This window comes from Chelonoidis abingdonii, chromosome 11 (assembly GCF_003597395.2).
Source record: "Chelonoidis abingdonii isolate Lonesome George chromosome 11, CheloAbing_2.0, whole genome shotgun sequence".
Lineage (NCBI taxonomy): Eukaryota > Metazoa > Chordata > Testudines > Testudinidae > Chelonoidis > Chelonoidis abingdonii.
The window spans coordinates 60,649,343-60,663,984 of record NC_133779.1 but is presented as its reverse complement, the minus strand read 5'-3'; the positions used below and the strand labels follow the sequence as shown (position 1 = coordinate 60,663,984).

Genomic DNA, 14,642 nt, shown 5'->3' with positions numbered 1-14,642 from the left:
GCACCGGCCGGGGCTGGGCTGGCAGGGGGCTGCGGGTCAGGAGTGAGGGCACCGGCGGGGCTGGCTAGGCAGGGGCTGGGGTCGGGAGTGAGGGCACCGGCGGGGGGCGGGCTGGCAGGGGGCTGCGGGTCGGGAGTGAGGGGACCGGCGGGGTGGTTGGGCAGGGGGCTGCCGGGTCGGAGTGAGGGGCACCGGCGGGGCTTGGGCTGGCAGGTGGCTACGGGTCGGAGGTGGGGCACGTTGCCCACCTGTCCTGCATGTCCTGGGGCTGTAGCAGCCACGGCTCCTGTCGGTTGTTGGACCTCCCAGGGCGGCCGTCACCACCTTGTCAGGGCTCCAGCTTCTGGTCCAGGGTGTGATTCGCTCTCCAGGCCCGCTGGGAGTGCTGAGCCCGGTGCTGAGCGTCGGCAGAGAATGTCATGCAACGAGGGGAAGGCAGAAAAACCGGGCATTGTGGGAAAGCGGCCTGCTCTAACACACAATAGCAACATAAACCGATCACTACCGCCCCCGGAGCCGGGGGAAGAACCCAAGGAGTCCGGCCCCCAGCCCCCCCTCGCTGGCTCTCCCTGCAGTATCTAAGCGTATTGTCCCCGAAGCAGGGGGCTGTGTGGGTGGGTTACTTAGGGGTCTCTGGGAGGGGAGCCAGGTGTGGATCCTCCCAGATTCAAAGACTCCCCTCCGCTGGGACGTGCAGCACCCCCTGGACTCACCTTCGACAATGTCCGCCAGGGTGTTAACCCATGGTCCCGGAGCTTCGGTGCGAATCGGACCTCCCGGAACCTGCAGAACCGGAGAAAGCGCTCAGCTGGTTGCCCCTCCTCCCGACCCGCAGCCCCTGCTAAACCCAGCATGGGCCCCCCAACCCCCCGCACAGCTCAGCTGGTGCCCCTCACTCCCGACCCGCAGCCCCTGCTAACCCAGCCATGGGCCCCCCAACCCCCCGGCACAGCTCAGCAGGTGCCCCTCACTCCCAACCCACAGCCCCCTGCCAGCCCAGCCCCGCTGGTGCCCCTCACTCCTGACCTGCAGCCCCCTGCTAGCCCAGCCCTGCCCCCTCCCCCCTCAGCTCTGCCAATGCCCCTCATTCCCGACCCACAGCCCCTGCTAGCCCAGCCATGGGCTCCCCCACCACACACCCGGCACAACTCAGCTGGTGCCCCTCACTCCCGACCCACAGCCCCTGCTAGCCCAGCCCTGCCCCACCCCAGCTCTGTCAGTGCCCCTCACTCCCAGTCCACAGCCCCCTGCTAGCCCAGCCCTGGGCTTCCCGCCCTTCCCCCAGCACAGCTCAGCTGGTGCCCCTCATGCCCAACCCACAGCCCCCTGCTAGCCCAGCCATGGGCTCCCCAGTTTCCTCCCAGAGCTGGGGAGAGAACCCAGGAGTCCTGGCTCCCAGCCCTGTGTGCTAACCACTAGATCCCATCGCCCCCACCCCTACAGGCCAGGAGCGGACCCAGGCGTCCGGGTGCTGTCACTCACCTGTGGATGGCCGCCAGCAAGCGCCTGTGATGGGTCCGGGCCGGACGCCCGGCCCTGGCCTTGCTGTGTCTGTGAAAGAGCCAAGCCGCCTGCAGGACGTTGGCGGCCGAGTTCTTCATCTGGGGGGGACAGAGACATGTCAGGATCCTGGGCCCCTCATCCTTCCCACAATGCACAGGGGCAGCTGTGCCCTACCTCCCCTCCGAACCTGGGACCCATGGGCCCTTGGGGTGGGATGGGGAGGGGCACAAGGCACCTGAACTCTGAGGTTCCTCCCTATACTTCGCACAATGCACCTGGGCCACAGGGTTGGCCACTTTCCCACCATGCACCTGGGGTCTTAGTATTCCCCCATCCCACAATGCACCTGGATTTCCAGGGCTTGGCCACTTGCTCACAATGCCCCTGTGTTTGCTTAGCCTGTGCAGGCCCAGCCAAGCCCCAGCATGCCTGGGGGGGGAAGGGGGATCAGGGCCTGGGCGGGGAGGGGGGCACATGGGGCCCTGCCCTCTCCCCCCCACCCCCAGCAGGCACCGGGAGCGTTTCCCATCCCCACCCACTGAAGGATGTTTGTAAATCAGCCACGTTCCCGGCACCGGGAGGGGAGTGAGGTCAGAGCAGGGGTGCTGGGAGCCCAGACTCCTGGGTTCTCTCCCCAGCTCTGGGAGGAGAGTAGGGTCTAGTGGTTAGAGCAGGGTGGGAGAGAGGCTGGGGGCCGGATGCCTGGGTTCTGCCTCACCTCTTTAGTGCACTGTATGTCCATCATGAAGTTGTAAACGTGTTTCTCCGCCCGGTTGAACTCCATTTTGTCAGCTGCCACTGCCACCAGCAGGGCTGTGCAGCCAACGCCCTGCGGCAGAGACAGAGGATGCGATTAGCCAGGGAGTGCCCTAGGGCAGCAGTAGGGGGCGCTGCGCTGCGGGGGAGGAGCTGGCCCCGGGGCGGCACTAGGGGGCGCTGTGCTGCGGGGGAGGAGCTGGCCCCGGGGCAGCACTAGGGGGCGCTGTGCTGCGGGGGGAGGGGGCTGGCCCCAGGGCGGCACTAGGGGGCGCTGTGCTGCAGGAGGAGGGGGGGGGGAAGCTGGCCTTAGGGCAGCACTAGGGGGCCAGGGGTGGGGGCCAGGGCCCTTACCAGGATGCCAGTGCACAGACAGACCAGCCGGCCACACACCGTCACTGGCACCACATCCCCGTAGCCGATGGTGAGGAAGGTGATGGGGATGACCCACAGTGTCCCCTCCAGGTGCCCTGCTCCATTCTCCCTGTGGCATGGGGGGCACAGAGACAGCATCAGAGACCCCCCACTGAGCCTCCCCCGCCCCCACAATGCCCCTGGGCCTTCTGCCTGGCTGCTTTCCCAGCATGCCCTTGGGCCTACAGCGGGAGCCCCTCAACCCACAATGCACCTGGCTGCTTGGCCCCTTTTCCATGCTGCTCTTTTGCCTTCAATTGCCGGTTTTCCCACCATGCTGCTGGGCCTTTGCCACTTTCCCATGACGCACCTTGGCCTATGGCCACTTTCCCATGATGCACCTTGGCCTATGGATGATTTCCCATGATGCACCTGGGCCTAAATTAACCTGCTTTCCCATGGTGCACTTGGGCCCTAAGTTGGCCTCTTTCCCACAATGCACTTTGGCCCTGGACCACTTTCCCACAGTGCAGCTGGACCTGAAGTTATCTGTTTCCCACGACGCGCCAGGGCCCTCAGCTGCCTGCATCCCGGCCGTGCCCCGGGGCCGGGCCTGCCCTCCCACAATGCACTCGGGGCCTACGCTGGCCGCTTTCCCGGCATGCCCCGGGGCCCCGGGCTGCCCGCACCCGCCACACCTCTCGCAGACGGCCAGCACCCAGGAGGCGGTGAGCCAGAGCCCCAGGGTGAGCACCAGCAGCACCCGGCCGGGCTGGCGGTTGACCAGCAGGCGCAGGACGAACGGGTACTGGAAGCGGATCTGGTTGAGGGAGCCGATGGTGCGGTATGAGGCGTCCCCCAGCACCCGGCTCTGCAGCAGCAAGGCCCGCGGCACCAGGTACAGCCGCAGGAACATCAGCAGCGACAGCGGCGTCTCGGCTCCTGGCAGGAAGGAGGCCAGGGGGGCCAGCTCGGGGGCCAGGCACGGGGAGCCCCCCATGGGGAAGGGGTGCAGGGAGCAGACCAGGAGCTCCAGCAGGATCAGGCCCAGCTTGGGGCCGCTCACTGCGAGGCGCCAGTCCTGGAGCGAGTTGTCCAGCATGAAGAGCTGTGGGGGGCGAGAGAGGAGGAGAGCATGGAACCCAGGAGTCCGGGCTCCCCCCCGACCTCGGCTCTAACCCATCAGACCCCACTCCTCTCCCGGAGCCAGGGAGAGAACCCAGGAGTCCTGACTTCACACACACACACCCCTCGGTCACTGTTTCTTTTGTTTTCACTTTCTCCATCTTTCTTGCCTCTCTGGGATTTGCCCCTGCCTGGGAGAGGATCCTCAGTTCAGTGGAGCAACCCCCCACCCGGCCCCCTGCTGCGGGTAGGGGCCAGTCACGGCCCCCCACTGCCTGGCCCCCCAGGGGCCATCAGGGCAGGGACAGGGAGACCCAGAGCTACTCTCCTGCTAGAGGGGCCCAGGAGAGGCTGGACCGAGATGTGGGGGGGCGGGTGACCCACTGCCGGGGGGGCTGAGCCCTGCTCCCTGTCTGGGCCATGAGGCGTGTGTCTGTCTGAGCCCAGAGGCGTGTGTGTGTGCGGTGACTCACAGCCGGGATCTCCTCGCTCTCCCGCCAAGAACCGGGGCGGGAAACTTCCACCCTCGCAAGATCAACCTCCCATTTCCACCCTGCCGGCTGCTGGGACTCCAACAGCACGTGTGTGTCTGTGTGTGTATCTCTATGTGTCTGTGTGTCTGTGTGTGCCCATGTGTGTATCTGTGTGTGTATCTCTATGTGTGTCTGTGTGTCTCTGTGCCCGTGTGTGTATCTGTGTGTGCGTGTGTGTCTGTGTGCGTATCTCTGTGTCTGTGTATCTCTATGTGTGTCTCTGTGTCTGTGTGTGCCCATGTATCTGTGTGTGCGTGTGTGTATCTCTATGTGTGTCTGTGTGTGCCCGTGTGTGTATCTGTGTGTGCGTGTGCGTATCTCTGTGTATCTCTATGTGTGTCTCTGTGTCTGTGTGTGCCCATGTGTGTATGTGTGTGTGCGTGTCTGTGTGTCTCTGTGTGTCTCTCTGTGTGTGTCTTTGTGTGCGTGTGTGTCTGTGTCTTTGTCTTTGTGTGTGTGTGAGAGAGAGTGTGTATGAGTGTGTGCAGCAGGGACATAAACAGCCAACCCACAACTCACAGCCCCTGTCACCCACCAGCAGCCGAGGCAGCTAGAGGAGCCCAGACTCAGCCTGATATGGGGAGATTAGATGGAATCTGTCCCCAACTGATGGAAAAATAGTCAGTAAGCGTTTTCTGTCACCGGTTTGGGGGGTTGGAGTGGGGGCTGGGAGCCAGGACTCTTGGGTTTTTTCCCTCAGCTGTGGGAGTGGAGTGATGTCTAGTGGTTAGAGTGCGGGGGCGGGAGGGGGGGAGGAGCCAGGACTCCTGGGTTCCAATTTGACTTAGGAAAAGCTGATAAGGAGGTGCCCACTTTCGATCCAAGAGCTCAGAGCAGCTGGGGGGAGCTTCAGTCCCAAACAGGGGAACCCCATATGTACCCCCACCCCACCCACTGCAGGGGAGCCTTCTTGGGGGTGGGAGGAATCAGAGGCAAGCCTGGGTGGGGGGAGTTCCTAGGACATTTGGGGGCAGGGGCCTTACCTGGATCTCCTTGACATGGAAGGCGAGGATGAGGGCCAGCAGGGTGGCGGTGGAGAGCGAGAGGAGGCATTTCACCAGGAACAGATATGCAAACCACTGAGGGGTGGAGGAGAAAATGGGGGTGAAACCCCTTGAGCCAGCCAGGCCCTGCCTTGGGGCTGGATCAGAGCCAGCACCCCCTAGAGGGGAGAGGCCCCAAGCCCCATTCCCGCCCCAGCCAGGGTGGCTGGATCTAGGGTGTTTGACACCCCCGCTCCCGCCAGTAGCTCTCGGTGCAAAATCTCATTGTTCTTTGTAATCAACCCAGGAAAGCGGCCGCCAGCCAAGGCTGACACCACAGCCGGGCCCCAAGGGAGCGGGGGGTGGGAATCGTCCCCCCGCCTGTTCCCTCCCCCCGTCCCGTGGCTCTGCTGGCAGACGGCTGCCTCCGGCCCAGTTCAGGTCGCAGCCCTACCCTGAGCAAACACGGGGCTGCCGGGGCAGGTGGAGGGTTTGGAGCGAGGCCGGGACGATTCGCCACAGAGAAGAGGGCAGGGCGCGGGCAAGGCCACTCAAAGAGAGGCAGACGCAGGGAACCCAGAACTCAGCCCTGATAGAACCCAGGAGTCTGGACTCCCAGCCCCTCCCCCCTGCTCTAACCACTAGACCCCACTCCCCTCCCAGACCCAGGGAGAGAACCCAGGAGTCCTATCTCTCAGCCCGCCCCCCACTCTAACCCCCAGATCACCCTCCCCCCATGCCCTGTGCAATGATTGATCGATCTCCTTCCGTATGAAGCTGCCACCTCCTCCTTCCTGATCAATATTTATCCTGTCACTGGCCCAGAATCAACACCCCTGGTGAAGGGCGCGATTGTGTTGGGAACAATCGGAGCAGCCAGTCTTGGCGGCTTCTTGCACATACGACTGGATGGTGCCAAGAGCGGGAGCGGGATGGCCAAGGTCTGCACCAGGAGCTGGTGCCCAGCGAGACGTCAAAATGAGCTCTGCTTGTGCCTCAGTTTCCCCACTGCCTCCCCCGGCTCCCCTAGCACCACACGGGGGATCAGGCCAGCCCTACCTACCAGGGGAGCGCCCCCACCCCGCTCCCTGCAGTACAGGTTGTTTCTGTACCATCTGCAGGTTCCCGCCCTGACATGCCCACAGAAGGGAGGGTTCTGGGAGAGGGCCCAGAATGGATCCAGGGGCCCGTTCCAGACACCGAGCCAGGCTGGGCCCACCGCTAATCACTGGGAGGGTCTACTGGCTGCTGGAGAGTCCCAGCCATTAGCCAAACCCCACCGAGATTCCAGAGCAGGGAGTCAGGACTCCTGGGTTCTACGGCAAAGGACAAGATGAGAACCCAGGAGTCCGGGCTCCCAGCCCCTCCCCCGTGATCTAACCCACTAGAACCCACCCCCCTCCCAGATCTAGAGATAGAACCCAGGAGTCCGGGCTCCCAGCCCCTCCACTCTGACACTTCCCCCCTCCCCCAACGGCCCGTGGCTGACGGCTGGTTAAATAAATTATTTGAATAAGTTTCTGCAGCCTGGGGCTGGTGCCACCAGTCACTGAATTCCAGCACGTGGCGGCTAGTTCCGGGATGGGGCTGCAGGTCGGGAGTGAGGGGCACCAGCAGAGCTGTGGGGTGGACCCAGGCTGGGCTAGCAGGGGCTGTGGGTCAGGAGTGAGGGGCACCAGCAGGGCTGTGGGGTGGACCCAGGCCGGGCTAGCAGGGGCTGCAGGTCAAGAGTGAGGGGCACCAGCAGAGCTGAGGGTGGGGAAGCAGGTAGGGGGGCTGCGGGTTGGGGCTGAGGGGCACCGTCCTACCTTGCAGCCCCCGAACCAGGCCAGCTCCGTGTGCAGCACCATGAGCAGGATCCCCCCGAGCGCCAGGGCCAGGCCCCAGCCTGCCAGCTGCCCCTCGGCCTTCAGCAGCCCCTTCCGCTGCCGCAGCCGCCGCAGGTTCTCGCCCGGCGCCCCCGGCACAGGCAGGACGGTGGCTTCTGGGGGGTTCTGCTTGACTCCCATCTCATGGGCGTAAGGGGGTCTGGGCAGGCAGCGGGCAAGGGATCCCTCGGCTGGTCCCCATCGCTGGCGCTTCAGCAACCAGCACGCAGCCAGTGTGACACCGGGGTGGGGGCACAACCCCTAGGTGGGCTGGCAGGGGCACGGAGCAGAAACGGGGGGACAGAGGAAAAGAGAGAGCTGGAGAAATCGAGGGGGTGGGGAAGGAAGGAAGGAGGGGGTGAGAGTCACTGCAAAAGGCCGGGCGGGAGAGAGAAGGGGATGACTGGGGAGAGACAGGTCCACGAGTGAATCAGCCTGGCAGAGGTGCCAGGACCACTGGAATGGGACAGCCGCAGAAAGAGACGGCGGAAGAAAGGGAGTGGGTGAGACTGAGAAAAGGAGGGAATTTGGAAGAGACGGGCAAAGAGAGAAGAGAATGGAGGGAGTGTAGAAGAGAGAGATGGAGTGATAAAAAGATAGAAGGAAGGTGGAGGAGAAAGATGAAGGGGTGTTAGTACAGAGGGAAGGTGGCAGGGGAAGGTGGAGGGAAGGTGGCAGCAGGCAGGGGAAGGTGGCAGAGGAAGGTGGAGGGAAGGTGGCAGAGAAAGGTGGCGGAGGGAAGGTGGCAGGAAGGGGGCAGAGGGAAGGTGGAGGGAAGGTGGCAGTAGGCAGGGGAAGGTGGCAGAGGGAAGGTGGAGGGAAGGTGGCAGTGGGCAGGGGAAGGTGGCAGAGGAGGGTGGCAGACCCAGACAGGCAGTGGGCAGGGAGGAGGGCGGCAGGCAGAGGGATGGAGCGGGGGGATCCCCAGCCGGGTGAGGGCACCTGGCAGCTGCTGGGCTCGGCTCTGGGTCGCTCCCTTCTCTGCCCCGCCGCGATCTGGCCCCTGGGTGCGGCAGGGCAGGGCGAGGGCTGGCGGGGGGGAGGGACTTGACGGAGCAGCAAGTGTCTTGGGACGAAAGGGGCGGGGGAAGGAGCCCAGGGCTGGGCTAGTGGGGGCTGCAGGTCGGGAGTGAGGGGCACCAGCGGGCGAGGGGGGCAGGGCTGGGCTAGTGGGGCTGCGGTCGGAGTGAGGGGCCAGTGGGCGAGGGGGGCGGCTGGGCTAGTGGGGGCTGCAGTCGGGAGTGTAGGGCCCGCGGGTCGGGGGGGCAGGGTGGGCTAGTGGGGGCTGCAGGTCTGGAGTGAGGCGGCCCAGGGCGAGGGCCGGGCTGGGCTAGTGGGTGTCAGTGGGAGGGGGCACGCAGGGCGGGGGGGCGGGTGGGCTAGGGGGGCTTGCAGGTCCGGGAGTGAGGACGAGCGGGCGAGGGCTTGGTAGCAGGGGCTGGGTCGGGTAGGCCGGGGGGGTGGGTGGGGGCTAGGTCGGGAGTGAGGGGGCACCGGCAGGGCGGTGGGAGGAGCCCAGGCTGGCCTACGGGGCTGCAGCGTCGGGAGTGAGGGCACCGGCAGGGGTGGGGGTGGCGTGGGACCTGATCCCAGACCCGCCCCGGACGGGCGTGGGGGGTGATACCCCCTCACCCTTCTGGGTGGCTCCGACCAGGGCGGGTGGTGTGGTTCTGCTTCCCGGGGTGGGGGCCTTGACAGGCACCGCTGGCTCTGGACCAGCGTGGGTGGGGCTGGCCATCTCGCCCCTGTCCCCCCCCTCATCTCCTCTTTCCCCAGCCGGGGCGGCGCGGTGTCGGATAGTTTTCAACGAAAGGCTCCGTCAAGCCACAGACTGGGCTCCTCCCCACCCCCCGCCCACTGCTCCGGGACCTCACTCCGACCTGCAGCCCCTGCCAGCCCAGCCCTGGGCTCCCACCCAGCCCTGCTGGTGCCCCAAGAAGAGGTGTGACTGTTTCATCAGAGCACCTCTGCCCTGCTTTGATCACCCCCCAGCCCCTCTCAGTCCCGCCCCCCCCCGCGGGCTTGAGTCACAGGGAGGCTGCCACCCTGACTCAGCCTAGGCACATCCTGTAGCATCCTTGATTTCCCCGGCTGGGTTCCCAGCCCTGCCCGCCCTGAACACCCCCCCCGACCTGGACGGGCTAGGGATTTGTTCCCTGTTTACACGCTGCCTGCCCAGAAGCAGCCGCATTCAGCACCCGGTGAGGTGTCCCTGCAGAAGAACATACGAACGGCAGCTGGCTCAGACCAAGGGTCCATCCAGCCCAGTGTCTGTCCTCTGTCAGTGTCCAGTGCCAGTGCCCCAGTGGGAAGGAACAACAGGGATATCAAGTGATCGCTCCTGTCGCCCATTCCCAGCTTCTGGCGACAGAGGCAGGGACATCCATCCTGCCCAGCCTGGCTAATAGCCATTGATGACGATTCTCCATGAGTTTATAGTTCTTTTCTGAATTCTGTTATAGCCCTAGTGCCCCACCCAGAGCTGGCTGCATCTCAGTACCGGGCGAGGGAGGCCCTGTATACCAGGTCCGCCTCCCACCAGAGCTGGCTGCATCTCAGTGCCGGGTGAGGGAACCTGTAGAACCCAGTCCTCAGCATCCCCTCCCACGAAGCTGGCTGGCAATCTCAGCGCCAGCGAGGGCCCTGCATAACCAGCCCTCCGCATCCCACCCCACAGCTGGCTGCATCTTCGTGCCGGGTGAGGGGACCCGTATAACCAGCCCTCGCATCCCACCAGAGCTGGCTGCATCTCAGCCAGGCGAGGGGGGCCCTGCATAACAGCCCTCGCGTCCCCACACCCAAAAGCCTGTCTGCATCTCAGCGCCGGGTGAAAGGGGTGACCCTGTATAACCAGACTTGCATCCCACCCCAGAGCTGGCTCATCTCAGCGCCAAGGCGAGGGGGGCCCTGATAACAGCCCTCGCATTCCCCCCCAGAGCTGGCTGATCTCAGTGCCGGGGTGAGGGGGCCCTGCTATACCAGCCTCGCATCCCACCCAGAGCTGGCTGCATACTAGCACCGGGCGCAGGGCCTGCAAACAGCCCTCGCATCCCACCCGCCAGAGCTGGCTCATCTCAGTGCCGGGTGAGGGGACCTGTATACCAGCCCTCGCATCCCAACCCCAGAGCTGGCTGCATTCAGCGCCAGGCGAGGGGCCCTGCATAACCAGCGCCTCAGCGTCCCCCCACAGCTGTCTGCATCTCAGCGCCGGGTTGAGCGGACCCTGTATAACACGCGCTTGGATCCCACCCCAGAGCTGGCTGCATCTCACACTGGGCAAGGGGACCTGTATAACAGCCCTCGCATCCCACCCAGAGCTGGCTGCATTCAGTGCCGGGTGAGGGGACCCTGTATAAGGCCAGCCTCGCATCCCACCTAGAAGCTGGGCTGCATCTAGCCCCAGGTTAGGGGGCACTGCATACAGCCCTCACTCCTCACCCGCAGAAGCTGGCTGCAATCTCCAGCACCCGGGCGAGAAGGCCCTGTATAACCAGCTCCCGCCTCCCACCAGAGTGGCTGCATCTCAGGGCGGTGAGGGACCTGAGAAACCAGCCGCCTCGCATCCACCCCAGCAGCGGTGGGCTTGATCTCAGCGCCAAGGCGAGGGGGCCCCTGCATAACCAGCCCTCGCATCACCACCCCACAGCTGGCTGCATCTCAGTGCCGGGTGACGGGACCCTGTTAACCAGCCCTCGATCCCACCCCAGAGCTGGCTTGCATCTTCACGCGCCAGGCGAGGGGGCCCTGCATAACGCCCTCGCATGCCCACCCCACAGGACTGTCTGCATCTCCAGGCCGGGTGAGGGGACCCCGTATACCGCGGCTTGCATCCACCCAGGCTCGGCCTCATCTCAAAGCACTGGGCAAGGGGACCCTGTATAAACCAGCCCTCGCATCCCCCCATGAGCTGCTCATCTCAGCAGCCGGGTGAGGGACCCTGTATAGCCAGCCCCTCGCATTCCCCCCCAGAGCTGCTGCATCTCAGCCCCAGGTGAGGGGCCCTGCATAACCAGCCTCACGTTCACCCAGAGCTGGCTGCATCTCAGCACCGGGTGAGGGGACCCTTGTTATAACACCCGCGCATCCCCCCAGAGCTGGCTGCATCTCAGCGGCCGCGGTGAGGGCCTGTATAACCAGCCTCGCATCCCAACCCAGAGCGCGTGGCTGCATCCTCAGCCCAGGCGAGGGGGCCCTGTATAACCAGCCCTTGCGTCCCACCCCCAGAGCTGGCTCATCTCAGCGGGGGGGGCCCCCGGGGGGCGAGGGGGCCTGTTAAACCAGCCCTTCGTGTCCCACCCCACAGCTGGCTGCATACTCAGCGCCGGGTAGGGGACCTGTAAACCGTCCCTCGCGTCCCACCCAGAGCTGGGCTGCAATCTCACCCCAGGCGAGGGGGCCCTGTATAAACCCTTGGTCCACCCCAAGCTGGCTGTGCACCTCAGGCACTGGGCAAGGGGACCCGTTAGCCGCCCCTCGTCATCCCATCCCAGAGCTGGCTGCATCTCAGCCCCAGGGGGGCCCTGTATAACGCAGCCTCGTGTCCCACCCCAGAGCTGGCTGCATCTCCAGTGCCGGTGAGGAACCCTGTATAACCAGCTCCTCGCGTCCCACCCCAGACTGGCTGCATCTCAGCCTCCAGGCGAGGGGGTCCTTGTATTAACCGAGCCTCGTGTCCCCCCACAGCTGGCTGCATCTCAGTGCCAGGGTGAGGTGGACCCTGTATAGCCAGCCCTCAGCCTGTCCCCCCCGCCAGAGCTGGCTGCATCTCAGCCCCAGGCGAGGGGGCCCTGCATAACCAGCCCTCGCGCCCCACCCCAGAGCTGGCTGCATCTCAGCACCGGGCGAGGGGGCCCTGCATAACCAGCCCTCACGCCCCACCCCAGAGCTGGCTGCATCTCGGCGCCAGCTGAGCACCCCTGAAGCTGTTGCATGAGCTGCAGCCAAGGTGCCCTGTCATGGTGAATAAGGGTGCTCTGCTAAGTGGGAGGAAGAGAAAATATGATTCATAAAGGGACGGGTGAGCCGCTAACGGCTATTTTCAGGAGCCTCGGGAGGGGTCGGAAATCAGCCTGGATCCTGGGCTGGAAAATATGAGCCCTTCCCCTGATAGGGAGAAATCCCTGCAGTCCAAGCCGCTGCACCAGGCCCATGGGGAGCCCAGAGCTGGGCTAGCTGGGGGCTGTGGGTTGGGACTGAGGGGCACTGGCGGAGCTGCGGGGGAGTCCAGGACTGGGACAGCAGCAACCTCAGGTGCTCCCCAACCATAAGTGTCCCCCCCACCTCTTCCCAGAAGCCCTTGGGGAAATGAGAGTCATGACATGCGGTTTCTGGACTCTGTTTCTTTCACAAGGCTCAGGTCTGGCTCGTGACCCTCAGTGGCTTCCCCTTGGATCCTGAAACCTTGCCCTCCGCCCTGGACAGAACAGGAAGCACACACGAGGGTCAGAGACAACGGCTGTCTAGCTTTCTTCCCCAGCTCAGCCTCCCACTGGCAAGTCAGGGCCACTCACTCTGCCTCAGTTTCCCTCTCTGTAAAATAGGGCTAATGATCCTGTTAGACTGTGAGCGCTCGGGGCAGGTCCTGTCTCTGGCTGTGTCTGGGCAGCGCCTGGCATGACCGGGCCCTGATCCCAGTTGTGCCTGGTGACACAACTGCAATGCACTGAATTATTCATTTCTCCTTGGCAGGGATGGGAGCCGGCGGAGACCCCAGGGATGGTTTGGGCTCATTAAGTTACACACACAGTGAGGGAGGGTGACAAAGTGGGGCTGTTCTCAATGTGTCCTCTGAATCCTGTGTAGGTGCCTCACTTTCCAGCCGACACTCTGTCTCCTGGCAACTAATGGCCGGGGCCTTTCCCCCTTGCCAGGGGAGGCTAAAGATTTGGGAGAACAAAGAGATCAGGTGACCTCCTGGCCCGGAAAGAGACAAAGGCCAGAGAGAAGCAGCTGGAGGGGGTTGCAGTTTGGGGCTGGCTGGGGACGAGGAGTGAGGGCAGATGGAGTCGTTTGCCTCGCTGGGCTTCACAATGGACCCGGCTGAGGGGTCCCGTTCTCTGTACCTACAAGCTCTGTGTTAGACCCTGTTCCTGTCATCGAATAAACCTCTGTGTTACTGGCTGGCTGAGAGTCACATCTGACTGCGAAGTGGGGGTGCAGGACCCCCTGGCTTCCCCAGGACCCCGCCTGGGTGGGCTCGCTGTGGGAGGTGCATGGAGGGGCAGAGGATGCTGAATGCTCCAAGGAGAGACCCAGGAGGTGAAGACGTGTGAGCTTCTTGCCCTGGAGACAGTTTGCTCCAAGGGAGAGGGGGCTCCCCAAAGTCCTGCCTGGCTTTGTGGGGAGCAGTTCCAGAGCATCACCCGGGGACCCCGTGACAGGACCAGAGATGTCACCTCCGACGAGACAAAGGTGATGGTGAGAGCACCCCCTTACCGCCCCTCCCACACACACCACAGCAGAGCGCTTGTCCGCTCCATCAGGGGCAGGAGGACACACACCACACACACAAAACCACCACACACACACAACACACACACCTTCTCTCTTCTCTTGGAGCCACAAAATATTGCCTTGATCTTTGCAGCCGGGACACCTTTGGGTCCAACCACAGACCATCGCTCAGCCAACGATATGCAGCATCCAGCCCTGACGCTGGTCCCTGAAGGTAGCGGCGATGCTCGGCACACCCAGCCTTCATGTAAAGGACCTCCGTGTCCCTGTAACTTGTGCCAACGGCACATTCCGCCCGTTAAACAAGCTGCACCTATCTGTTACAGGCATGATTCGTCTCACTTCAGCTTCCAGCGCCGCTCCTGATTCTGCCTCGGGCTGCGGATTCACTTACTCCCTCCCCCATTTAGCCAAAGAGCTCAATTCCCTGGACGTCTCTCGCAAGTGTTTCAGAGCCGCTCGTTCTTGTGGTTTTCAGCAACAGCCAGGGTTAAAAAAGAGGCCCTTCTGCTTGCAGATCCATGCAATTATTAAAGGATGAATCTTCTCCCAGGGAGGCAGTGGTGGGGCATAGGATTATGATTTTTAAATTCCTCTTTAGCCTCTTTAAAACTCGGATGTTGAAGCAGCGAGAGGTCCGAACGCCGAGGTGGGAGCGGAGGAGAAATTAATGACTCTAAAGGGACGTAAGACATCCAGAATTATATTTTTGCTTTAAATCAAGGGCTTAAATCACATTTGGGATAGGACTGGGGCTGCTTCCTCTCTAGGGGTTGCAGGCCCCGATCGTTCCAGGGCGGGGACTGGGCAGGCCCAGAGGTGGGTGAATGGGACACGCCGGCCTTTGCCCCTCCGGGGGCGTCCAGGGTCGATTATTATCTAAGGTTGCACATGGCTCCCCTGGGTGGCACATCTGGAAGTGCAGCTGCCCTGCCTCCAATCGCCCCGATGTTCATTTCCTATGTAAGATTTTTCTTTTAAGGGGCATTTTCTGGCTCAGAAATGCAAGAGCTCGACCAATCTGTGTGTCCTCAGGGCTGTGCAGCCGGCCACCAGCCCATTGTACA

At 63.5% G+C, this 14,642-nt stretch overlaps 1 protein-coding gene across 1 annotated transcript; it reads right to left on the bottom strand.

The window, feature by feature from the left end:
• Positions 1–328: 328 nt before the first annotated feature.
• On the bottom strand, positions 329–7,369 carry KCNN4 (potassium calcium-activated channel subfamily N member 4). The gene is made up of 8 exons (XM_075071394.1): positions 7,063–7,369; positions 5,255–5,350; positions 3,312–3,721; positions 2,614–2,743; positions 2,222–2,332; positions 1,483–1,601; positions 714–783; positions 329–397 (listed from the first exon to the last, which is right to left on the bottom strand). The coding sequence occupies exons 1-8, from the start codon at positions 7,261–7,263 to the stop codon at positions 329–331; spliced, it is 1,206 nt and encodes a 401-aa protein (XP_074927495.1). The 5' UTR covers positions 7,264–7,369.
• Positions 7,370–14,642: the final 7,273 nt, after the last annotated feature.

Coding starts and splice junctions, on each gene's coding strand:
- KCNN4 (XM_075071394.1), bottom strand. CDS start 7,263: ATGGGAGTCAAGCAGAACCCCCCAGAAGCCACCGTCCTGCCTGTGCCG. Junction 1,602..2,221: donor ACATACAGTGCACTAAAGAG/GTGAGGCAGAAC, acceptor TGTCCCCCCCAG/ATGAAGAACTCGGCCGCCAA. Junction 784..1,482: donor TTGCTGGCGGCCATCCACAG/GTGAGTGACAGC, acceptor CCGGTTCTGCAG/GTTCCGGGAGGTCCGATTCG.